The sequence below is a fragment of the Nymphaea colorata genome, chromosome 2, assembly GCF_008831285.2.
Source record: "Nymphaea colorata isolate Beijing-Zhang1983 chromosome 2, ASM883128v2, whole genome shotgun sequence".
Lineage (NCBI taxonomy): Eukaryota > Viridiplantae > Streptophyta > Magnoliopsida > Nymphaeales > Nymphaeaceae > Nymphaea > Nymphaea colorata.
In genome coordinates this window covers 151,300-175,677 of record NC_045139.1, presented here as the reverse complement: position 1 = coordinate 175,677, position 24,378 = coordinate 151,300, and the positions used below count along the sequence as shown (strand labels likewise).

Genomic DNA, 24,378 nt, shown 5'->3' with positions numbered 1-24,378 from the left:
GAAGGGTCCAAGTGAAGACTGGCAAGTTCACTGTTTTAGTAGATCGGTGCAACTGCACTAAGGACAAAAGAGCTCGTCGGACAGGCAGGCCCGAGAAGAAGTGCGAAGGGAAAGAAAAAGGAAACCTGCTAACTATTCTGAAACAAAGGGGGTACGAAAGTCTCTGTTATGGGAAGGAACAGGGCAAATAAGAGGGAGAAGATGAGCAAGCACGAAAAATTGGTGTGTTGTTGGGCCATTCTCTGAGGGCAAAGTTGCATTTACACGAGTCAGGTAGTAGGTACTCAAGTTGCGGGCAGATCAGGTCAACTTGGTGCTGTCGCTTGACGATATGAAATACCAAGCAAGGTAATGATCATTAGTACATCAGCAAGGGTATACTGCAATTCCCGGGTGACTGGCACCGATGTCAAGTCACAGTCTACCCGGAAATCAACCCCCAACCAGGGTAACCTTTCCGACACATGGAGTAGTTTCTCGTGTATGTGGTTCAGCAATTATCCATAGGAAATCAACCGTTTTCACAAGCCACTGACAAAGGCTTCGCAAAGCTAAAGGCATTCCACACGCACGCCAAGCAAAAAGTAGTCACACGAATAACAAGGAGGGATGCTTGCCATAAATAAAAAGACAAGCTTAAACAAATTGATCAAGGTACTGTTCCACAGTTGTGTACTTGACATCGGTGTAAACTTGCCATAAATAAGAAGACAAGCTTAAACAAATTGATCAAGGTACTGTTCCACGGTTGTGTACTTGACATCGGGGTACATCTCAGATGCTTCCACTCCGAACGATTCCTCTATCTCAAAATTCGCCTGGTCACCTTTCACGAAAGCCGAGTGCGCGATCGCCACCATAGCGTTCTTCGGGAACGGCGACTCTGCAAAACCGCGGCCCTTCTGTAATTAGGAAGAAATTTCCAACTTTTGTTTTCCGTCTAGTCTAACCATAGAAAGGGTACGTTACGTAGCGTTGAGGAGAAGTCTCCAACGCTTGTTTAGAGCGCAAGAGCACAGTGACTCTTGCGGATTGTACGCAGTAGAGCTAATTAAGAGAGTCCAAAAATTCAAGAATGAGGAGCTAGGCAATGCAAGAATGTGGATTCGCGAAAAACTGAGCAAAGGGGTCAGCGCAAAGCATGCAAAATAGGAGACTGACTATATGCAGAGACAGGAGGTAGCAGAGAGCAGACTGGTGTTGGGGGGTTGCATATATAGGGCCGTTGCAGTGGGGCTGCCTGACTCTCACCTTCAATGTTCTTGAGTATTTGGTCCTCCGGAACGTAGGTTCTCTCGAGGGTCTTGCCAGTCTTCTTCTCCCAAAGTGAGGTCAGCTCATTGAAGGAACAAGCATTGGCAGGTGGCCTCACGTAGAGCACCTTGTTCAGGGTTCTTGGATCATCGACAGCCTTGATGGTGTAGGTGGCTATGTCATCCTCCTTGTTGAACACGGCCTTGGGGTTACCATCTCCTAGGATGACAATCTTGTCTCTTGGAGGGGAGGTCAATCCTGGCTGCGCCATACTGGGGAGGAAGTAGGCAGCAAAGAAGCCGCAACACACGTAAGTGTGAGGAATGCCTTCGGCCTCAATGGCTCGGCGAATCTGCGCTTTTAAAGCGAATATGCTCCGGGCAGGCTCTACCGCATGTTGGCGATCGACGTCGGTTCCAAACTCCGAAGGAAGGAACCTCTGCAAGGAAGGGGAAAAAGAGGCCATCCATTTTGTCACAGTTGCTGTTGTACCGCTATCTAAAATTAATAAATGATTTGAAGCAAAGACCTTCGAGAAGGGAGATATGTATGTATGTATATGTCAATGGGAATCTACAATCTTTCCAGCGAGAATGATAACTGCTAACGTGTGCCAAGTTCTAAGACAAGTGAAATCGACTTTTGTCTTTAGAGTCTAAGACGAGTTAATTGCTCGAATAATGTTAAAGTCGTCCTTGCAAAATCATTCAGTGAACCAATACCTTCCCCTTTCTCTTGTAAGGCAGGAAAACGGAATAAGGAACAAGATGTTGTACCATGAAAAATCGAAGTTACGAAGTTTTACCTTGACATCACCAGCTTCTTTAATAGCAGCAATGATCTTGACTTGCTGTGAGATCTGTGCACTTCCCACCGCTGAAATGACAACATCGACCTGCTTGATGGCTTGGACCAAACTTTGATGATCGTCCAGAGAGCCCTGTGAAAAGTTCAGTGCACCGAGTCACAACGTTTTGAACATTTTGACAAAGATAGAAAGAGAGGAATGGCATTGGGTGGTACGCGAAGCAGGGTGACGCCAGAGGAGGTGAAGGAGTGAAGAAGCTGGGACTTGGCTGGGTCGGAGGGAGAAGTGTCCCTGACCAGTGCGAACGTCGGGTGGCCAGACGCTGCGCTAGCCTTCACGATGAACTTGCCGATGTAGCCGGTGCCACCGATCACCAGAACCCTGCTCTGTCCCTCCATTCTCTCTGTCTGTCTCTCTTGGACCTAGCCCAGTAGCTGGCAGTTAGTTATAGAAGAGGAGACATAGCGGGAAAGATAGTGGCAGGAAGCTTATGAATGTTCTGACCATTCTGCCCCTGTTGCTTGCTGATTGACTATGGCACTCTGACAAGGTAAAAAAAAGAAAAAAAGAAAGAGAGTGGGTTAAAGTGGCTGTGGAGGGGACGGTAGACTAGGCCCCCATGATCCATCTGCCTACATTTTTGCGTTCCACGGCGTGGTGATCAGGCCATCATCTACCACCACCAGGAAGGAGCCATTCTTTGTTCGTGACCGTCCCACCACAACTACTCGATTATGGGTGTTGGGTCACCTACTGCCAGGAAGAACAGGGGCCACGTGTTGGACGTGACCGTCCTACACCAACTACCCGATTCCTTACATTCCTATCTTCTCTTGGTAGATGGATTCATTCTCATCCACCAGTCGCAGTGGTACAGCCCAAGTACGAATGCCCTGTGATAAGCTGAATGCGCGCGGATCCCAGTAGTGTGCCGTGCAGACGTTCAATCAGGAACAGTAAATAAAGCTGCTTCCTCTCAGTAGTAAAAGCTAAACACTGTTATACTGCAGTAGTGCCAGATCCTTTGTTTTCCTGATAAAAAGATTCACAAAGGGAAGTGCTAAGGCTCCACTTCTATTCTTTACTTTCCCAGCTGAATAGCCTGGCAGAAAGTTACACCCAGAAACTCTTTGCCTCATATAATTCTTGGGATGTTGCAGTTAGTAAATGGTACTTCTGCATCTGTTTAATGAAAAATTCAAGCTTGCATGCGAATTCTTTCTATCACATGATTCTGGGGATGTTTCAATTAGTAAATGGCACTTCTGCATCTGTTTAATGAAAAAATCAAGCTTTTTTATAGCAGTTCTAGCTGCTTTCAAGAAGTATGTTTGCACCATCATTCAGAGTCAGGGTTATACAAGCACATGATATTCGTTAATCATATTCAACGTAGAGTGAGGAATACCGGGACGTCAGGGTCGGTCCAGGGGATTGTCCAACAGTTGCACACATGCCCTGCATCATCATATGGATTGTCACAGTTCTGTCGGTCCAGGGGAAAAAGATATGCAACACAATTGTTCCCAAATGCAACAGAATAATGGTTTATAGGGATTTGCGTTTGAAGTTCAAAACATTGAAAAGGGAAACATATAGAAAAACTGCTTCTCTCTCCTGCAGCAGGTACCACAACCAATTGATGCACACAACCATAATGACAGGAAAGTTCAGTAACGGCAGAATTTTATTGGCTTCTTCTCCTAAAAGCTTTAGGAAACCAATCTCTCTGAAAACATATTACGGCCATGTCACAGAAGGGTATCGAGATACTCGCTGATTGTCGTATACTTGTGATCAGGATACAGTTCAGTTGCCTCCACGCCTGAATCCTTGATACTGAAGTAAATGTGGTCGCCCTTTATAAATGCTGAATATATGAACACCATCTCGAAGTTGCTTGGATAAGAATTCTCTGCAACAAAGCAACTTTGGCTGATGGTAAGACTAAAGAAACGGAGACACAATCTAAGTGATGAATGAAGAATAGGCGATCGGAGAACACATTTAAATGCACATGGAGGTTCTTTTGTTAAGGAGAAAATAACGTAAACACAGAGATGCATCTGACAATAACTTTTCCCCTCTCTCATGGAAAAAAGAACGTACAATAAGGAAAGATCATGCATTTCACTAGAAGCCTAATAAAGGATAAATTGTAGATTATTCCCAGTGCAGAACAAGGATATCTTAAATCAACATCAACAGTTGTGCTATAAATATATAATTACAATGCGGAAAATTGTATAGCGCCCCATGCTAGCTAGCATGGTCTTGACCAACAGGATTGGATCAGGGAGGACAAAACATCCAGATTGGAACTTGGAAGCTGTATATGGACTGATCTTATGATATAGGTTTACTCGTTCATTTCTTATAGGTAGGGGCCTGCTTAGCCCAGGTAAACCTCTCTAAAGAAAAAGATATCTGAAATGCAATTAAACATTAGTTACGAGCATCCAAGAAATGGCCGTACTGCTATTGATAAAAAAAATACAAGTTTTCTGGTTTAATCATTTTCTTGTACCATATTATGTTCAATCTGCATGATGAAGTGAATGACCTGTAACAAACATATACTTGCCTCATCTCCCAAAGCTCAAGTACGAACCCCACGTTTAGTGGGCACTTCAAGCTTAAGGTATCTAAAGTACAGAACTAATACTAGATTCACTTATAGCTTGTGATGAGGATGAGCCGCCTCAAACTACAACTTTCTTCCCTGCTTGCATTTATGGGCGCCCACAGAGTGGCTTACTCAGAGAAGAGAAACTCCAGTTCAAGTTCAAGAAACCACCATTTAGTATTTTCAGTTGTAAAGCCATTAGCACAAGCAGTTATGGTAAAAGCTGGATATTGATGCTATGCATATGATGTACCTTCAATTATCTTGAGAACCTGCTCTTCTGGCACATATATCTTCTCCAGGGTTTTCCCAATCTTTACTTCCCACAACTGTACGATCTCATTAAATGACTGAATATTTCCTGGAGGCCTCAAGTAAACTGTCTTATTCAATGTCCTCGTATCATCCATTGCTTTTATGGTGAAGGCTGCAACATCCTCCTCCTTAACAAAGATGGCTGCATTGAGATTCTTTGTCAAAATCATAGTCATAAAAAACGCGGTTTTTTTTTTTAAAAAAAAGAAAAAAATGCGATAAATAAATTAACCATTTAAACCTTAAAAAAAATTGTTGTTTTAAAAGACAAAAAAACGAAAAAAGTCGGGTTTTATCCTTTTTTTTTTCATTTTTCAATGGAAAACTGATTTTTTTCATTTTCTAATTTTTATTTGTTGCAAATCCACTTATTTTTTGTTGTTTGTGCTATTAGTTTCTCACTTATTTTATTTTCGATCATTTTTATTTTTTTATTTTTAAAAAATTTACCATATTTTTCCCTTTTTTTTTTTTTTCAAACTCGCTGAAAAAAACCTCACCATTTAAAATGCGAGAATTTTTTTTGTGACTATGGTCAAAACATATACATAAAGTTACAGAAGATCATAACAAGCTGGACTAATGAGAACTGTAAACATTTCTAGAATTACATGCCAGCACCTCTGCTTCCAGATGCACCACTTTTATGGCATGATCCTTGTGGCAACAAGATTTGTACCTCAAATAGTTACAGTGCCCAAAAACAAAGGATCAGGGAGAGGAAATTTTATTTTCAGACACTCATAGTTACTAACAGTCTAACAATGTAACTATCATGTGATGGGTTGATGGCCATCAATAATTCTGTGGAATATCAATATGACAGAATATGTTAGCATTTTCTAGGCATGAACAAAGTGATGCAAATTAATTTTTCCTTCCTAACAAATTCACTTATGCATGATGAGTGCACAAGGTGCAAGGAAAGTCAAGAAATATTGAAACTACAATTGTTGCAAGAGGTTGTAAACAACAAGTTTGGCCTTTTTCCTCCTTGAAACTTCGATCAGGAGGCTCCTTCCATTTCTCACAATTCCCAATTTCATTGGTTATTGATACATGTTCTCTTTCCAAAAATAGAATGAGATACTGGAGCCAGAGTCTTTTCAGTATGCATTCAAGGTTATGCTAAGTCAGGAGCACTGACAGTTCACTGCTACATTAAATCCACAATGGAGCTATGTCACCATAGAAGAAATATCAACGGAGACTAAGAAGCACTAACCTACCATGTGTAACATGGATCAACAAACTAATAAATGCACAAATGATGGTTTAATAAGTTATGCATTTGTGACTCCGATAAGACCATTACTTGCATTCACAAACTAAAGGAAACATAAACATTTAGCCTTCATGAGATGCTATCATCAAGATGGGAATGAAGATGTGAAGGAAGGAAAAGTATCAGCTCCCCCCCAATGCTGACATATGAAAACTGGAAATTTTCTCACTAAAACTTTCTGAATCACAATGGTTCTGGGATAGATAAAGCTAAAATTTGTAGCTGAATATCTACTTGCTTGAACTGCTTATCTAATCTGAGAATAGAATTATATTTGACATTATTACATCCTATGTAAATGATGTAAACAGTGTTGAATGGACGATCTACATCACTCAATTGGATGGTACAGGTGAGTGAAGAAACGCAAGAGGAAAAGATGAAATGAAATTGTCCATAACTATAAGGAAGAACTTGATCTTTATAAGACAACAACTATCTAAATCATCTTAGTTTAATGCAGTCTTACGAACCTTAACCATTTCAAAAATACATGAAAGATGTACGTGTTGTGTGAAATAAGCACGTACCGGACTGGAACAACTAAAATACCTTCCTAAGAAAAGAAGGTAAAATTCACCTGCCTCCTTGACATAATTAGCTCCAAATTAGTTCTAATATCTTTACAATCATATCAGACGACATCTCAGGCAAATGAAATACAACCCGAGTAGGCAATGAACAACTGGTAGAATCATTGGCAATTAGAAAAAACAAAAAAACGAGGTGCATAGTTATTTAAATTAAGCCCAAATGCCACGTTCCTACAATCATCAGCAACATGAAGCAATTCAGTCTACGAGTTACCACTAAATTGCAAGTTTTACGAAATAGCAACTTCAAAAAATATTTCAATAGTTGAGCTTTTCCAGCCCATCCTTCAATGGAACAATTTATCTGGCAATTGACATGAGAGAAATTTATACTTGAGAATCTCGCACAAAAAAGACGAACTTTTCAAGTTTTTTTGCGTATAAAAGCTGCAGATTCAGAAAAGGAGAAAGATTAAACCAATTGAACGGACCTTTAGTGTTTCCATCTCCATAAATAAAGACTTTATCCCTTGGAGGGCACTTTAGACCTGGTTGCACGAGTGACGGAAGCAAAAAGGTAGCAAAATAATTGCAGGAAATGAATGTAAAAGGGATGCCTTCCTCTCTTATGATTCGACGAATCTCAGATTTCTTGGCATGAAAAGTATAGGAAGGATCCGGCAAGCGAATTTTCTCAGGGTCGGAACCAAATTCAGATGGGATGAATCTCTGCACCCATAAAGCATATCAGCATTTGATTATTCTCCAGCGTACCATTCTTATAAGTTCTTCCTATATCTATACACATAGTATCAGGTGGCAAACACACTCCTTATCCTCCATAAGGAGAAGAAGGGAGAGAAAAAAACGATGAGATAATTCGCGTCTATTACATCAAACGGTAACAAAGCTTTTTTCCTAATTTTCAGCCAAAACTTCCATGAAACTAATGTGGGTCAAGGTCTTGGTCGAAGAGTAAGAACTCAACAGGACCTCAAATCCATACAAGGAGGGTCAGGTCCTGTTGAGTTCTTACTCTTTCATGTCTACAGTACGGTTCATCCGAACAGGGAAAGGGAAAGAGATTTTGTTGGCGCAAGTCAGGATACCTTGACACATCCAGCTTCCTTGATAGCTCTAATAATGTTCTTCTGATCCATGATCTGAAAGGAACCTAAGGCAGATATGACCACATCGACTTGCTTGATCGTTTCTACAACAACTGGGTAGTCTTCCAGCGAACCCTGCAGATGACAGCCCCAGCCAAATGAGTGGAAGGTGGATTGAGCTCGATGTTTCAGCATTAACATATGGAGAAAACATGGCTTTTCCGTGGGTGGGTTGCCTTTTCTGTTCTCTGAACAGTTTCCTCTGGACTGCTGCGTAGGATTGATTTAAAGAAGTACCTGCACTAGTTGGAGCCCTGAAGAAACCAAGGATTGAAGGAGTTGTGACTTTTCAGGGGAGGAGGTGAGCGTCGTTGCCCTGACGAGAGCATAAGTGGGGTGACCTGAAGATAGGCTTGCCTCGGCGAGATGGCGTCCGAGCCTTCCTGTTACTCCGACTATCAGCACTCGGCTCTTGCTCTCCATTGTCCCAAAATTTCCACCTGCTTTGTGTTGGACCAGCTTCCTTTCCAACCCTCCGGGGAGACACGGGAGACGGTGAGCAACGGGGTGGACGACTAAAACCGTGGCTCTCTCACCCCCACGGTCCACGGATAAGGGGAATCGAATAAGTACGTCTCATAAGTCCGCGTTGGAAAGAGGCTCGTGCACGCTGCGCCGGCAAACGTACCCTTCAGTTTTTACCCACACTCGTATCCGTCTTACCCGTATCCTTTGTTTTGCCGCACCCACTTACCGTACCCGTACCCCGTACCCCCTCCATTTTTCCAGGTGCGACTCGTCCGCGGACAAACAAACAACCCCGCCTTTCCCCTTTCCCGCGGAAAAAAGGAGAGATCGAACGTCTCTGTTCTGTACAGATCAGACTCACCTCTCTCTCTCTCTCCATCACGGAGGCGCACACGCAAAGGCCATGGATGCCCCTACAAGGATCGCCGTCCTGAGAATTGCCTCTTCATCTTCCTCGGGATCTCACCTCTTTCTTTCTACCAACCGCACCAGCAGGAATCTTCTCTGTCTACATTCTTCAGAGAGGAGCAGCGCTTTCGCTTGCCCTAGGCTGCTTCCTTCTTCCCAATTGATCAACTCCGGGGGGGTCGGGAGTGTCCATTCTGGGAGAAATAATGCTGACGAGTTCGCCGTCCCCACCACCAACAAGTGTTGCACCAATTCTCATTTACTAATAGTTTGTCCGCGTAATTTCATCAATCGCCACCGATGCTTTGGTAATTCATCCTTGGCATCTTGCTCGTCCCTGCCGTTTCCAATCTCTAATCGAGCCCCCTTCTTGTCGAATTCCATCATCTTGCATTCTTGGCAGCTTGGCAGAGCTACGAACTCCTCTGAATCCGGTATCGATAAGAGGTACCATGTTTGGCATCGGGAGTTTGAGATTAAACGCTCGGATCGGCCGCTTGACCTCGCGGTGGTGTTGCTCGGATGGCTGGGCGCTGAGCGAAAACATTTGAAGAGGTACGCAGAGTGGTATGCTTCCCGGGGAATCCAGCCGATCACTTTCGTCGTTCCTCTCAAAGATTTGTTAGGCTTCGATATTGGTGAGAGGATTGAGCAGCGGTTGTCGATGTTAGCTGACGAACTGGTAGCTTGGTTGACTGAAAGGGCAGAGGATGGGAAGGAAAGGGGATTACTGGTTCATACCTTCAGCAACACAGGGTGGTTCAGGTACGTGTCCAGTTGGCTTTTCTTTCTTGTCTGCAAACTATTGGAGCATAAGCACGTTATAGATGCTTGATATTTATTGAGGAAAAGAACATAGCGTGATTACAGCGTTGTCTGATTCTACTGCTGCACGTGAGATTTTTTGACAGTTATGGCGTGGATGATTTTGTCGTCGTTGCTGGCATTGTAATATGCGCTGCTTGATCATTACTCGTTGATATTATTACTCAGAACGTGGTCTTTGGAGATGCAGGATTACATCGGTGGATTTTTCTAATGCTAAAGAATCAAATCTTTTTGCGATTCAACATTGCTGAGAGGTTAAGCCTTCCAAACCTTTATTATCAAAAAATGTGAGTAGAAAAAGTGACATGAGGAACAAAATACAAAAATAAAGGATTTAACTGATGTGAGACAGACAGATATGATGACCAAATACACTGTCGAAGTGTTTCTAGTTGTGACTTCAGACGGCGTATTTCACTTTTAAGCATCTGTACGCAAGGGGAGTGTAGGAAAGTGTGTTCGCGGTGGTCGTCATCGTGCTCTTGCAAGCATTAAAAAGAAGGCTTCTGGTGACACGTACGACAGTAGAACTGTAGAAGTTCCTCTGTACAGATTTTGGCGCTATAGGTGCGTAAGAGCCGTCAAGTCTACCTACTTCTGAAGAATAGGCACGGAATTTTCGTGTAGTCAGATTATCTGTGACTGTCATTATGATCAACAAAAGATTTACTATGTAGTATTCCCAAATTCATCGGTACATTGATCATCCACATATTGCTCGTTAAATTTCTGTAGGTATGATTTTTGAAATCGTAGCAGTTGTTCACTTTCTATGTGCCGCTGTTCCTTTTAAAATGAACACAATCACCAAGAATGAGCTGTTAGTAGAGCTAGTAAGTGGTGATACAAATGGTATTTTGATTTGATGCATTTTTCTATGTTTCTGCTGTAGGATGCTATAAATCTTTGTCCATGTTTGGTAGAGCGAGGATGGACCAAGTAATTCAAAAGACAAACATACGCAGCTAAACTAGGGAAGAATCAAACGGTTCTGAAGGCTAACTTGCATCAGTATAATCTTGTTTGTGTATTATGCTGCAAAGATGAAGAAAAAATATCTTAAGCAGAGGTTACTGACCAATTAAAAAATTCGCTTTTATGCTTGACACTTCAATTTTCCCAAGGAAGAATAATTCTCGAGTGGACAAAGTCTGTTGCCTTACATACTTCTGCCCGATCCTGTGAATAAGCATAATTTATACTTTCTGTAGGAGTTTAAAATACTAGGCAGCTAATGCAGTGACAATGTTTTGCTGCTCATTTCTAGGGCCTAGGCTTTCTTAAACAATGGCATTATCAGGGCCTTTCAAGTCCAAAATAAGTGTATGTTCTCACTTGCTTTAGTATTTTTTCCTTGTTATGTTTGGGGGCTTGAGGGTTACTCTGTGGAGCTCTTATTGGTTTAATGACTTTCATGGTGATAATTAGAGTGAGAACCTGCCAGGTGGAACTAAAATACCTCTCATTTGCAGTTTTGGGAAACAATGCATTGAGATGTGCCTCTTGTTGTCTTAAATGTTCTTAATCTTTCTATATATGAGAATAAAGTTTGATGCTTCTTCAGTTAAGTTAGAAACGGACATTAATTGAGAGTTGAGTGGAATATCTAATTTAGTAATTTCTTTATATTTCCACAAAATGCTAAATATGAGAAAAAACCGATCCTTTTGAATTATCATTCTTGGAATGTATGACCTTGACGAATAATAACTGAGAGACCACATATGGATCGCATGCATTGTGATAACCCTATCAGAAAGAATGTGCAACACTGCTATGACACCCGTTTCATGCTTTTCATTGGTAATGTAATTCTTGTCTTTCATTAAGCGCCTTTTGTCCATTTAATTTCTCTGTCTTGCTTTGTCTGTGTTGCTTTGCCGACTACGAACTTAAATCCTATGTTTATTTTTGCTTGTTGAAGTAGAGCATGGTTATCGCTAAATTCCATAAGTGGCAATATTGATTTTGTTTGCGAACATTCCATAGCATTTACATATACAGTATGTAAGAAACATTTTGTCTTTCTGTAGTTATGGTGTCATATTGGAGAACCTTCAGTCCAAGGGTAACCTGACCGAGAAGATAAAAGGATGTGTTGTTGACTCTGGACCAGAACCAGAACTAAACCCAGTGGTATGAATTCCAGAGAGAAATAAGTTTTTTATCTACTTTTTAAACTTCATTTATCTAAAAAAGCGTAAGTTCGCATTAGTTTTGATTTTAATCGTGAACGTATATTAAATAAACCCAATGAAACACTTGGAAAAGTTTGTTTTTCGTTTTGTCTTTTTTGTTAGAATGTTTTATTAGAATGTTTTATTAAACAAGGAAATGAAAAGCCTTTATGCGAATCTAAGAGAACAAGGGAATTGAAAACCTCATGTGGTTGTTGGGGGCCATGTACTAAGTTGGTTTCACATTTTAATCACTCATGCTATATTAATGTACTGAAGCCTGAGTTTTTAGATTTTTTTTGTTTTATATAAGCTTCACTTACGGATAGCCCGATGGATATGAAAATGATTTTTGCAGATTTTAGCAAGATGTTTGATTTTATCAGGTTTTATTTTATCCCAATTTTGTTTCATGATCTGGCCCTCCAGTAGAAGTGGCTCGACAAAACCAGAAGCGGATACCCTTCTGGTTTGTTGGTACTGCCAATTTCTAGTCTATCGTTGTTCACTTTGAATTTTTCATGGTTTCCATAGCCTGCCCACTAACAGCATGAAAGTTTTCACTGCTATATTTTGGTGTTCGGTGTTGCATATGACGTCTGGCTGTCTCATCCTTATTTAACTTTCCAGGTCTGGGCATCTGGATTTTCTGCTGCAATGTTGAAAAAGCGGAACAGCTTGACAAGCATGCCTAAGTACGGTTCAGAAGACACGTCAGTTCAAGATGCAGCTAAGTTGCAAGAAAGTGGGACTTCAATTGCTGAGATTGTGCTTTTGGCAGCGCTTGAGAAGTTTTTCTCGGTTTTCTTGAAGTTACCTGCTGTAAAAGAGTAAGTTGATATGCTGTTCTTCATGTTAGCCAGATGTATCGTTTAACTGTTTTGTCCCTTGAGATAACAACCATGGACTTTCTAGATAGGAATAGACCTCCTTAAATTTACTGAATTGTTCTGCTGCTTATTTTTCTAATTATTTTGTCATTGTTCTTAACTTTCTATTGTGTAAAGATGGTTAGCCTCAACCTAACTTTGTGCGGTTAAAAAACTTTTAAAAACAATACAAATACTTCAGTTGCATGAGAAAAAAAAAACCTTAATCATGCAAATATAATATGTAATTGATCTTGTTCTGTCCTTTTTTTTTTCCTTTTACCCCTTGTGACAGGAAGTTGGATAGGATTATTTCCACTCTCTCACACAACCAACCAGCTTGTCCACAGCTATACTTGTACAGCGGCGGTGACAGAGTTGTCCCTTGGCAGTCCATCGAGCGTTTTATGGCCATGCAGAAGGCAACTGGGAGGACGGTGATGTCTCATGACTTCAAAACGTCTCCTCACGTGGACCATTTTAGGACCTTCCCCGCCATCTACGCTGCCCAACTTCAGGGCTTCCTAGATGAGTGCATTCCTGTTCGTCGAAAATGATATTCATGCTGCGCTGCGGTTCACAACCCTCCATTGGATTTTTGATGTTCCTTCCGTTTTATCTAGCTAGTTTCTTGCATGTCGAATTGCCAACCCCATATTTTTCAGTTCTTTCGTCTTCTTGGCCGGATTCTTTATGGAGAACCTCAATGTTTCCAACCGATTCTTGCAAGGTACCCCATTATTCCTACAATTCAGATCAGATCTGTGTGTGTGTGTGGATGTGTGTTACCTACGGGAAATTGCATTTTGAGTAAAACGCGGCTCACTGTGGACAAATAAAAGAAACTAGGAAGGAACTTGTTATACATAATCCATCAACTGCCTGCTGTTAGAATTATACATGCTGCAAACCGGTTTTTAGGCACACAATCTTCCCTGCCATACAGACATGGAGCACACGTTCGTACACGCAGAAAGCCTATGAACATATCTACAAGTAAAAGAAAGAAGAAGATTCTCTAGCAAGCCTGGGCGTCTGGCTTGGGGTTCTCGATTGTGTGGGGAGTCACACGCGAGTTGATGCCTTGACGACATACGTAGGAGGTGGACTCATCGAAGGGGATCACTGGAGGCTCGTTCAGGAATGCCCAGCAGCTTCTTGTCCACCTGTACAACAGGGAAAAAAACCAAAAAGAAAATCAGAACCAAAATGATAAGAGATCAGCTAGCAGTCGGTTCCTGGAGATGGGATGCTGCTGCAGCTTGATCTGCCTACTTGGTGCCTGGAACTCTGCTGGCATGAAAAGAATCTGTTCTTCGTTACATACAAACTTCCAGTTGGTGGATGGTTAACTACTTACCAACCGCTCTGCTTCGTTAGGTCCTCCATTCCAGGGAGGGGTTCAGACTTGAGTAAGTCCTGCATTCTCTTTGTTATAGGAAAAGTACTGGATCTTTGAAAGGTGGCCGCGGCTCCCTTCTTCGATGTAGCTTCCTGCCACAGAAAAGTTCCCGGTCATGTCGACTCACAAAAATATTACAAACGTGAAATTATTTATCTCATTTGTAGGCCTGTCGGTCCTAATTCTCAGCGAACTGATGGTAAGATTGTTTACCAGAGTCTCCGACTGTGAACGGGAAATGGCTCTTAAGTGATCTTCCTCTGTTTTTTTCTTTGATTTCCAGTAAGCTTCTATCTCTCCTTTGGTGAAGGATCTGTTCCTCTTGTAAGAAGCTGCGTGAAGACGCAATAGGACCATGAAATTTAGACAGTACGAAGGGACACCATGAAATTAGACAATTTTCCTGTGAAAATTCTTGCATCAGAAGGTTCACTCTATGTGTTTACCTGCTTTAGGATCATGATGAGCAGACGAATCCCAACCAGCCATTAGAGACCCCATACGCTTGCGATCTTGAGTTCCCTCAGCAACTGAAATAGAAGCAAGCTGTGTAATCTGAGATGAAAACGTTCGGAACGTGAAATTTATATTGGGCAAGCAACCATTGTGGGAGGAGGATTTTGGTAGCTGCGCTTATCCAAAAGCGAGTAGAAGGAAGGGCAGCAGCACAGCTTGCTTTTGGATATGGTGATATCTGCATTCATGGCACCTCTTTTTTGTTTGCCATGCGATGTGTCGAGAAAATGGAGTGGGATGCGTTGCCTCTTCCATGCAAGGTGGCGAGGTCCAGGTAATCAATCAATTTACAGAATGCATCCTTCACTTCATGAAAAAACACAAAGCTAAAGTTGACCCCAATATCATGTTGCCATTCTGTTAATCTTGCATAAGCCCAAGCCAATTAACAGAGCCAGAGAGAGACCAAAAAAATAGAAATTTCATTACAGAGAGAGAGGGAGAGAGAGTTTGCATGTAGCGCCTCAAAAGAATGACCGCGTCGTGGATGGCAGCGTCTCAAAAACGTGAGAGATTAGGAGAGGGATCATCGTCTTAACGCTACGGAGGGGCATGCAAGTACTTTTGGACTTCAAAAGATAGGAGAGAAGAGCAGTATTTTCATTTTTCACAACAAAATGAAAGAATAGTCATTAACAAAATGAAAAGATATCCATTAAAATTCAATGTATAAAAGGGATAGCGATAGATCATGATGTTGCAGCACCAACCATCTTCATGATTACATTCAGAGACTTTCTAAGTTAGCACAATATTATTCTTTATTGGACGAGATTGGTGGGAAACATGTGGGGTTCGATAGTTGATCACCAGCAGATTTTTCTTCCGTCATCAATCCCCGCAAAGAAAATGGAAAAGAAAAAATCGAATCCAAAGTCATTTTTCTGTAGGATTAACATTCTTAGCCCCTCTTCATGGAAATTTGGATCCGGATGAGTCAAAGGTGCGAAGGAGAAGACCTCAATCCATAATCCCCATTCTCAACAAGAGAAGGGCCTCGGCCTTCTGCTAATTCATGAATCATGGTGTTCGTGAAAACCTCACGAATCTAGTAACTTCGATTTCCGCCATCTCCTCTATCTGGTAAGGCCATCACTAGTTTAACTCACATCCCCACTGTCAAGGGAAAATGGGCATCCATATCACCAGAAATCTCGACAAGAGCATTGCCCATTTTTAAACTGATGGAATCGGGAAGAGTCCCTTACCACGATCTGCCTCTCTGTAATCTTCGAAATGAACTTAATGGCAGTATGGCAGTCGCCACAGATACGAAGGTTCTTGATAACCTTGATCGACGCTCCTGGAGGTGTCGCAATTATCCCAAAGGCAACAGCAAGCTTTTCACTGTGGTAGGACAAGTTCTGCTCTTTCTGCTCTTCCTCAACATCATGCAATACAAAATTCGTATCTGGAACATATCCTTCTTCCTTCATCCTAGTTGACAGTTCGTCTAGTTCACGATAAATTTCTTCGGTTCTGGGATGCGATCGGTCGCCTACCAGAAACACATGAACGCGACGTTTTACTTCAATCCAACTAGAACCCGGTTTCTTAACGGCCCCTCTACTATCCATCATTTTTCTAATTTCAAGGACTTCGTTCCACATGCCAGCGGCTGCATAAATATTAGCTAGCGTGACATAAGTCGCTGCATTCTCGGGCTCTATCTCAAACAGAGCTTCAGCTGCACGTTTGCCTAACTCAAGATTTCCATGAATTCGACATGCACCAAGCAAAGATGACCACAAGAACTTATCGGGCTTGATAGTCATGCTATTGATGATTTCTTCAGCTTCTTTGAAACGACCAACTCGGCCCAGGAGATCTACTATGCATGCATAGTGATCAGCAGTTTTCCCTATGCCATGAGTTTTAGTCATGGAATGGAACAATTCAAGTCCTTCATCAACCAGACCGGCGTGAGTGCAAGCAGAAAGTGCGCCAACGAAAACGACATGGTCTGGCTTTGTTCCGGAAGCCATTAAACGTTCGAAGTAGTGGAGAGCCTCTTCAGCAAGACCATTTTGAGCACAGCCGCAGATCGTAGCAGTCCACGAGATCAAGTCTGGATCTTCTATTCTTGAAAACAATGCCCTTGCTCTTTCGATGTTCCCACATTTTGCATACATATCCACTAGTGCACTTACTGCAAATGTGCATGGATCAAAGCCAATTCTGGTCATATGTCCGTGAACCTGCCTCCCTAGTTCTTCTGCTACCTGGCCTGCACAAGCACTTAGCACGCTTGCAAATGTGAAGTCATTAGGCGCAACTCCACATCCTAACATTGCACGAAACAGCTTTAAAGCCTCTTCTCCTCGACCACCTTGGGCATACCTACCAATCATCGTTGTCCATGAAACTACATCTCTCTCTGACGTTCTATCAAAGAGATAGCGTGCTTCATTGATGCTACCACATTTGGCATACATGTCGGACAGGGCGCTCCAGACTACAGCATCGGAGTCCAGACCACTTCTCACTATATGGCCATGTATCTCTTTCCCATGCTTCAGTGACTGAAGCATGGCACAGGCGGTGAGGGCACTGGAAACAACAAACTTACTGGATTTGGCTTCCTCATCTTGTATCCTACCATACATGGTCAGAGCTTCAAGGGGCTGCTCGTGCCGGACATAGCCAGACATCATTGTGCTCCAGGAGAAATGATCCTTCTCGGGCATTTCATCGAAAAGCCGGCGTGCATCATTGAGCCGTCCCGCTTTTACATACCCAGAGATCATGGTGTTCCATGAACAAGCATCTCTTTCAGGCATTCTTTCGAACACTTGACGCGCTTCGTCCAAACTCTCGCATTTCGAGTACAAGTCAATCATTCGGTTACAAAGGAAGAGGCCAGCTTGAAACCCAGAACTGACCATATGTTCATGCACGGCTCTGCCTTCTTTGAGAGCCCTCTGGTTGAGGGATGCTTGGAGAAGCGTGGAGTAGATTGCAGCAGTTGGGCGGACGCCTGAAGCATCGAGTCTGTCAAGAATGGACACGGCCTCCCTCAGACGGCGCTCTCTGCACAGGACTTCGATGGCTTCCTTGAATCTGTTCTCATTACACAACCGGTTGACGAGGCCATCGTGCCTGAAAAAGATGGGAGTTCGGTCTCGAGCTTGAAACGGAGCTCCGGCAGTGTGGACCTTCCCTAGAGTGGAAGCTGCCCTCTTGAGCACACGAAGACGGCTTCCTTGTAATCTGATTGGATTCATTGACGATCTTCTTCGTCTTCCTTCTTCCTCTCATTCCATATAATCGATGTTGGGGAGGTGAAATTGGGTTGTTGACAACTACACGAAATGGCTTCCACTTCTCCAAACGCCGAAACAGCTCCGTCCGTTTCTCTGCCCCCGGATGATGTAAGTTGCGTAAATATTGCCGGAAGCGACAGGACGGTTGCACAGTCACCGTACCCTATGTTCTTCTAAAATTCGTGTTAGGCCTAACCTGACGAGTGACGATTCGTCCTTGCTGGATTTAGAATTGCTAAAAAGTCCCATTGAAACGCACCGATTGACAGCCCTTCTCCTAATGTTGGTGTTCTCCAAATTCCCAGTTGGCGTGAAACAACAACCCCTGCAATTTTTTTAAGATTGAACGGGCTGGATTACTGATACAAAGACGACGTTTATCTTCGTACTCGAACCACTTCACTTGTACGTATAGAGTGCTGAAACAGATAACTCTTAACTGGCAGTTAGTCGGGCCAGCAGGATTCAGGCGCAATCCGACACCTGGAGAACTTTCCACGCTCGGCAGGTTTTCCGATGTACCTCAAGAATGGCGCGTCACTCGCTTGCATGACGACTACTTTTGTCCTGCTTTCTGTGGGCGTACGTCCTGTGGGAATTAAGTTGGTGTAAGATTCATCTCCACCGTGTTGACGAACTTGGGAGGGAATTGTTGGATATTCGGATTTTGTTCCCCAACTTGAGACAATTTGCAAATTTGTGATTTGGAGAATGCTCGGGCCTATTTATCCATTCTAATAACCTCGAGAGATGGATGCACAGAAAGGATTTCGCCAGAGAACATTATAGAGGACTTTATTGGCAGATGACAGTGCAAGGATGCAAATTCCCATAAACCAAGGAAGGACACGCTGTCCTTATGTTTAACAGACTAAAATGCACGTGTACACATGCAATTGGCAAGGTTCAGAAGGGAGATGGACCTGTCTATGTGAACTTTTGCTTGAACCTGAAACAATACTCCAAGCAACCGAAAAAGAATTTACAGGAACGCTTGTTTCATAAAACTTTTAACTGGTGTACATCCACGGAAGCATGTTTCTTGGCCAACTTTATTCAATTCTATCGAGCTCACATTCTTTCAAGGAAACCAACCAAGGGATGCGCTCCTGAGTGTAAATTGGAGACATGAAATTTCAGCTGATAATGTTAATGTGCTGTTCTGCAGTCCATGATTGGCCAGGCTCCAGTTGAACTGTTCCGATCTGTGAAAAGAGCAGATGGAAATGTAGAAGCCTATCTAGTACAAGTCATGCTATTGATGCCTATTTAAAACAGATAACGCAATTGAGGGTTACTGTCAAAGTCATTTCCACACCTTTGCATTCTCAACGCAAACAAAATCTTTATAGAAAGCCTCCATCTGCAAATACGGATTCCACAACACAGCATCTGACCAACTGCTAGTAATCAAGGCAAAACAACTAAAACCCCATCAGTCCATGACATGAAAAAGATTCTGGTGGAGGAAAGTTGGAAGGTTCTTGCGTACCCTGTGTTTTTAATGGAAATCGTGTCACCTAGGCCGTTTTCCAAGAGTAGCTCATTAGGTGCATCAAGGTAGATGCAATCAACAAAGCCAGGGAAATTAACCACTTCTCTGTAAGTAGAAAATTAGCAAAAAATATTTATCTCAGGAACTTTTTAATGTGTTTAATTTACATGAGTTAGACATTCAAACTATAATCAGTACCAATACTTTATCTAAACTATATTTATGAAGCTTTAACATCCGAGCCAACCTCTCCTCAAAGCCCTCTGACGGATTTACAGGATCTGGATCCTTGTTAAGAGTTTTACAGCCTTTCAGACCCTTCACTGATACCTTTGTAGAAGCAGCCTGCACAAAATCATTTCAATTATCTGCAGAAGTATTATAGCAAATACATATGACAGAATTCAGCTAGTGGAAAATAATTTTCATACACGGAAGTATGTATGAAGTGCACCATTGAATGAGAAAGCCTTCTTGTCAGTATTTGTTATAACCAGTTCTGTTGAAAGACTTCGAGGTTTTAGGAAGATCTGCAAAATAATCGACATTCAGTGCAGGTAAAAAAGGAAGTCAACTTTTTAGCAAGTAGCAACAAAGAAAAGGAAATTATACAGCAAGAACATATATTCAGTTAGAACATTAATTCGAATTGTTGCATCTACAATTTGGCTGTCAGAAGGAAAACAGTTCCTGTCATGTTTTAATTCGACATGGATTAACTTCAACTATGAGTTGCTCATATATTGACATAAAATTATTTGAGAGCCAGGCTTTCCTTGAGCCCACCAACCAGAAAACCTATTCTATGCATTTTTCTCCGTATGTCGCTTGGAATTTTTTTTATGCAGATGAACTCTTTAAATCAGAAGATTGGAAAAATATCAAACAATAATTGTCATAAAAATGGTAATATCAAATAATATTCTTGCACAAAAGCTGACATGAAAGACCATTACCTTGTATTGAGCTGCAAAGCTGTAATTCCACATAGAATGGCTATAAGGGTTGTCTTTGATCTCTAAAGTTATGAGAGGATTTCCTTCAGTATTCTCAGAGTTGGTAAGGGACCATGTCATATTCCGTGCAAATCCATGCTGCATTTAATGGATAACCACCAAATGGCCAGTAAAAACTTCAACATGAGTTGCCAAATTCATGGCTGATTTCTTCATAGAAGTGTATCCAAATGATGAGAGCATTTATTAATAGAAAAATAATTTCAATAGGAATTGATTATCCCTAGGATAACATGTTCAATGTGCATCCATGTTGTTCACCTGCCTGAACATACATTTCTTAGACCTTCACTACAGACATGAAATTGTGCATGTGGTAGTCTATCACATTCATAATCCATTTTTATGCAGTTACACTGATCAACCAAAGATTCAAAAAGGAAAACTATGTGGAGATAAAATCTCCGATCAGACCTACGGTCAAAATGATTGAATTCTAAAATGATAGACAAAACCTGAATTCCAGACAAGTTATCACGGTGGCTGGCATAAGATAGACCATCTCAAAGTATAGCCACATGCAACTGACACATGGTGGCCTTTTATCATATTTGTATATTGAACAGTCATATATTTACTCAGTACACATGCCTAAACATCCAGTTTATCCAAGTCTTCAACTGTATCCATGAAACTGTGATGTTTCCTACATATTTAAGAACATAACCAAGGACATTCCTCTAATCTATTATAAAAAAAGTGATAATATTTCTACTGATGTATTCTAATCTCCATTGTGGAAACTTTAAAAGCAAAACAATGTGTCTGCTGGATCTTCAGCAAAGAAAATTTGTTATAATTATCAACAAAATCTGTGACAAACATGACCTTAAGTTCAGAAATTAGGAACCAAGTTTCTGCTGCTGCGTACGATCAGGAGTAATTATTCCTTCAGAAAAGTATTTCATGGATGAAAAGTGCATTCGAAATGTTGATGACATAATAATAACTTATTGATATCAGCCAACTTGCTGTTTGACTTCTATGCTTAAAGGAGAGCAAAGAAAACATAGAAGCATACTTAACAAACTCTATAGTTCTATGCAAAACATAGCACAAACAAAAGATGAATTAAACATGGTCAGGGAAGATGCATAAGTCAAACAAATTTGCCCATGATAAGATTTTTCAGATGTCTTGAACTAGGAAACATGTTGGGTTGGTTCAGGAGTATCTATAGTAGACAAATCCGTATGTGAACAAGCTATTTACTGAGTGAAGTAAACCCCAAATATTTTCTTTGAATACATCCTTTTGGAGACCTATATGAATTGCATCGCAAACAGAGTTTGACAAGCTAGTGAAAAAAGTGCTTCCTGGCTGTCAAAAAAAAAAAAACAATGGTTTCATATCAAAGTATTATAGGATAGCGCTTTGCAAAGGGTTAACTAGATAATATTGTTCGAAATTTTACAGTCCAGATTTTACAAAGTACACATAAAGAAACACTTTACTCAATTTTAAAGAAAACCACCTCAGGCCCGCTAACAACCGGCAAAATTTCAATTTCTGATGCAGAAGAAGAAAGATGAAGCCACGATCATACCTGTTGCATTTGACCAGGTCCAAACTGAGGAAAGCAATGAGGGATGCCACCACTATTTCAAGCAAAGAATCGTCACTCTTTAACTTTGTCAACACCAAGCAAGAAACGAAACAATAAAAAAGGGAAAGAAAGACATAAAGCTATTTGGAGCAACGATTTACTGTAATGAAATTTCCCTTGCCATCATACAATTTACATCAGTAGGATTTCGGCGTCAGATATATCTCAGACCATAAAAAACAGTTAATAATTTAATATTGTCAGAGCTTGTGGCCCTTTCGTGAGCTGTCGGCAGAGCTTCAAAACATAATGTGTATCTAACTCAAACGATTCCATAAGTATGAGTTCGATGTCAATGGACTAAAAGCGTGGCACAGTATTGTCTTCATATGTTGGGTGACGGCGTATAACTTAAGCAGCTATGTCCTGTGTCTAAGATCTTTTTCATTTTCCGGTCGGTTTTTTGCAACTACTGAAATTATTTCTCCGACGGTGAATGCGACGAGAAAAGGTTCGTTTCCCATTAGCAATGAGCGGACATTGTTGGCAAAAAAGGACAAAGCTTCGAGGAACTTCAATACTGCAGAAAGATTTTTTTTTTTTTTTAAGTTCACACCTGATGGGCTTTTGACCATTGAATGCAGAGTCTGGTCGGACGAATAGTATATCCTTCCCATCTTCCAACTTCCAGGAGGTAATACATCCACCAAATAAGTAGATTTCAACCTCAGAACCTGTAAATAGTAGATGCAGTTTAGCTGCAACGACATCGATGGAAACAGCCAGGACCAAGTTCTTCCTAATTTCAGAAAAATAAAGGTAAGATAGAGAAGATAAAGTCGACCATAAAAGTAAGCGCGAGAAGAGCGCACCGTCAGAAGATTTTGCCAAGAGCTTGGGCAATCTCCCGAGCCCTTCCACGATTTGGACTCCTTGGCATGTGGTCGCTTGGTTGAAGCTTGCCATTGCAACTCCGGCGAACCTACAAGAAGACGGTGACAGATAAAACGAAACTCCATCCATCCCAAGCAACAATTAGAACAAAAAGACTAATATTAGCGAGGAAGAAGCGGGGATATCGTCACAGCTGATTCAAATTGAAAGAATATTTTGAGATAGGGAGAGAGGGGGTGATGCTGACCGACGGTTGCGTCTGGTGTTGGTGAGGAGAGTTGGCGATCCAAGCAAGAGGGGAGAACGAAGTCGCTGAGAGGGGGAAGAGATGGAGGAGAAATTGAAGGAACAAGCAATGGGTGCAGCCATAGCCGTCAGCCTCGGATGATTGAGATCACTTCTCCCCTTCTGCTCCTAGGGCCGCAGCCGGTGGGTCCGGTTTCAGCACTACCACCGCTGGTCTACCGCTAGGCCCTCACCTGGCCTTTGGGCGCCTCTCCACGCAGCCAAGGAGCCAAGTCCTCCCTTAACCCAACAGCCGACACCTACTTCTACCTTTTGGCTGCACCTGTGCACCAGATGTAGAGGTATTTTAGTCTCTCAGATTGTCGAGATATTTTCGGATTTTTTGGGCATGGCGAGAAGCGAGAACCGCAATTTTGGTGCCATTGTTAGAAGAGAGATCTGACCTCTAATGTCGAATATGTGCATGATCCCCAGGCATATGCTTTACCCAAACCATCCTAAATAGAGAGAGCCAGAGAGGTGCTGGGGAAATCCAGTTGGAAAATTGTGTGAGAACTACATTGATACGAATATGGAGATTCGAATTTCTGACCTCATTTCGCTGTTATGCATACCTGTGTTCACATGATTGATTCTGATACTGATAGTAACATTTTGCGCACATGAAAGGAAAAATTTTCCAAGGGAATCTTTGAGGTCAGTTTCCAAAGGGAGGGACGATAACGAAATGCAGATCACCCGAGAGGCGCAAAGACTTCGTGGAATTTTCAACCCCAAAGGCACGGAAGAGGACTGATGCAAAGGTAGTGATTTGCATGAATCGCTGGCCAGCCAATTTTGCAACGTAAGCGAAGGCAAAGTAAAGAAACTGTCAGAAAAACCAAAGCATATCTTATTACATACGCACGACCTATATCATGGAATTGTGAAAGAGTGACAAATGAGAACAATCAAAAGTCAACTACTGTGCTGAACAATGTGGCCTAAAACAGGGGAGATAATTAAATACTGCAGCACAACCGTTGGTCGACCTTTTTTTTTGTGTTGCTTGTTTCTTCTTCTCGATCGACACTCTGAAGCTTGAAGAGGCATGCAAGTGGGTGGTAATTAAAAATATAGCTGAAGAATGCTGAAGTTCACATTCAAGATCAATGCCCTCACGGCCAAGAGTGACTAGGAACTGAAAAATTCCCCAAAACAGGAAAATATTAACAATCTTCTTCTTTTTTTTCCTCGATTAATCCCTTCACTAGTGCACTG

The 24,378-nt window shown here is 41.8% G+C and overlaps 6 protein-coding genes across 7 annotated transcripts; 1 reads left to right on the top strand and 5 right to left on the bottom strand.

Annotated features, from left to right (window-relative positions):
* Positions 1-597: 597 nt before the first annotated feature.
* LOC116247240 (phenylcoumaran benzylic ether reductase POP1-like) lies at positions 598-3,603 on the bottom strand. The gene is made up of 5 exons (XM_031619281.2): positions 3,471-3,603; positions 2,278-2,484; positions 2,060-2,194; positions 1,252-1,693; positions 598-883 (listed from the first exon to the last, which is right to left on the bottom strand). Exons 2-5 carry the CDS (start codon positions 2,458-2,460, stop codon positions 717-719), a joined length of 927 nt encoding a protein of 308 aa, XP_031475141.1. The 5' UTR covers positions 2,461-2,484; positions 3,471-3,603; the 3' UTR covers positions 598-716.
* Positions 3,583-8,564, bottom strand: LOC116247239 (phenylcoumaran benzylic ether reductase IRL1-like). Of its 2 annotated transcripts, none has more exons than XM_031619280.2 (5): positions 8,228-8,564; positions 7,931-8,065; positions 7,313-7,550; positions 4,942-5,145; positions 3,583-3,991 (listed from the first exon to the last, which is right to left on the bottom strand). In XM_031619280.2, exons 1-5 carry the CDS (start codon positions 8,411-8,413, stop codon positions 3,924-3,926), a joined length of 831 nt encoding a protein of 276 aa, XP_031475140.1. In that variant the 5' UTR covers positions 8,414-8,564; the 3' UTR covers positions 3,583-3,923. The 2 variants fall into 2 exon arrangements, with proteins under 2 accessions (XP_031475140.1, XP_031475139.1); XM_031619279.2 differs by having other exon boundaries at positions 3,583-3,977.
* A 156-nt stretch (positions 8,565-8,720) lies between these two features.
* Positions 8,721-13,443, top strand: LOC116247237 (uncharacterized). Its single transcript, XM_031619276.2, has 4 exons — positions 8,721-9,631; positions 11,728-11,830; positions 12,502-12,701; positions 13,036-13,443. Exons 1-4 carry the CDS (start codon positions 8,862-8,864, stop codon positions 13,295-13,297), a joined length of 1,335 nt encoding a protein of 444 aa, XP_031475136.1. The 5' UTR covers positions 8,721-8,861; the 3' UTR covers positions 13,298-13,443.
* A 127-nt stretch (positions 13,444-13,570) lies between these two features.
* LOC116247236 (uncharacterized) lies at positions 13,571-15,191 on the bottom strand. Its single transcript, XM_031619275.2, has 4 exons — positions 14,589-15,191; positions 14,356-14,474; positions 14,101-14,234; positions 13,571-13,906 (listed from the first exon to the last, which is right to left on the bottom strand). The coding sequence occupies exons 1-4, from the start codon at positions 14,641-14,643 to the stop codon at positions 13,759-13,761; spliced, it is 456 nt and encodes a 151-aa protein (XP_031475135.2). The 5' UTR covers positions 14,644-15,191; the 3' UTR covers positions 13,571-13,758.
* Positions 15,192-15,276: 85 nt separating this feature from the next.
* LOC126409187 (pentatricopeptide repeat-containing protein At4g37170) lies at positions 15,277-18,636 on the bottom strand. The gene has a single exon (XM_050075866.1). The coding sequence runs from the start codon at positions 17,880-17,882 to the stop codon at positions 15,801-15,803; it is 2,082 nt and encodes a 693-aa protein (XP_049931823.1). The 5' UTR covers positions 17,883-18,636; the 3' UTR covers positions 15,277-15,800.
* Positions 18,637-18,715: 79 nt separating this feature from the next.
* Positions 18,716-23,626, bottom strand: LOC116247238 (putative glucose-6-phosphate 1-epimerase). The gene is made up of 11 exons (XM_031619277.2): positions 23,562-23,626; positions 23,120-23,440; positions 22,851-22,960; positions 22,595-22,712; positions 21,979-22,030; positions 20,373-20,510; positions 19,848-19,946; positions 19,664-19,761; positions 19,414-19,521; positions 19,240-19,321; positions 18,716-19,126 (listed from the first exon to the last, which is right to left on the bottom strand). Exons 2-11 carry the CDS (start codon positions 23,239-23,241, stop codon positions 19,058-19,060), a joined length of 996 nt encoding a protein of 331 aa, XP_031475137.1. The 5' UTR covers positions 23,242-23,440; positions 23,562-23,626; the 3' UTR covers positions 18,716-19,057.
* Between the last annotated feature and the right edge of the window lie 752 nt (positions 23,627-24,378).

Coding starts and splice junctions, on each gene's coding strand:
- LOC116247236 (XM_031619275.2), bottom strand. CDS start 14,643: ATGGGGTCTCTAATGGCTGGTTGGGATTCGTCTGCTCATCATGATCCT. Junction 14,235..14,355: donor GTTCACAGTCGGAGACTCTG/GTAAACAATCTT, acceptor TTTCTGTGGCAG/GAAGCTACATCGAAGAAGGG. Junction 13,907..14,100: donor CTAACGAAGCAGAGCGGTTG/GTAAGTAGTTAA, acceptor CCTGTTGTACAG/GTGGACAAGAAGCTGCTGGG.
- LOC126409187 (XM_050075866.1), bottom strand. CDS start 17,882: ATGAATCCAATCAGATTACAAGGAAGCCGTCTTCGTGTGCTCAAGAGG.
- LOC116247237 (XM_031619276.2), top strand. CDS start 8,862: ATGGATGCCCCTACAAGGATCGCCGTCCTGAGAATTGCCTCTTCATCT. Junction 9,632..11,727: donor AGCAACACAGGGTGGTTCAG/GTACGTGTCCAG, acceptor GTCTTTCTGTAG/TTATGGTGTCATATTGGAGA. Junction 12,702..13,035: donor AAGTTACCTGCTGTAAAAGA/GTAAGTTGATAT, acceptor CCCTTGTGACAG/GAAGTTGGATAGGATTATTT.
- LOC116247239 (XM_031619279.2), bottom strand. CDS start 8,413: ATGGAGAGCAAGAGCCGAGTGCTGATAGTCGGAGTAACAGGAAGGCTC. Junction 5,146..7,312: donor TGGAGATGGAAACACTAAAG/GTCCGTTCAATT, acceptor ATCTCAATGCAG/CCATCTTTGTTAAGGAGGAG. Junction 3,978..4,941: donor GGTTCTCAAGATAATTGAAG/GTACATCATATG, acceptor GCTTTGTTGCAG/AGAATTCTTATCCAAGCAAC.
- LOC116247238 (XM_031619277.2), bottom strand. CDS start 23,241: ATGGCTGCACCCATTGCTTGTTCCTTCAATTTCTCCTCCATCTCTTCC. Junction 22,031..22,594: donor AATGGTCAAAAGCCCATCAG/GTGTGAACTTAA, acceptor TGCTTGAAATAG/TGGTGGCATCCCTCATTGCT. Junction 19,947..20,372: donor GCTTTGCAGCTCAATACAAG/GTAATGGTCTTT, acceptor ATTATTTTGCAG/ATCTTCCTAAAACCTCGAAG.
- LOC116247240 (XM_031619281.2), bottom strand. CDS start 2,460: ATGGAGGGACAGAGCAGGGTTCTGGTGATCGGTGGCACCGGCTACATC. Junction 2,195..2,277: donor CTGGCGTCACCCTGCTTCGC/GTACCACCCAAT, acceptor AACTTTTCACAG/GGCTCTCTGGACGATCATCA. Junction 1,694..2,059: donor AAGAAGCTGGTGATGTCAAG/GTAAAACTTCGT, acceptor CCTTCCTTGCAG/AGGTTCCTTCCTTCGGAGTT.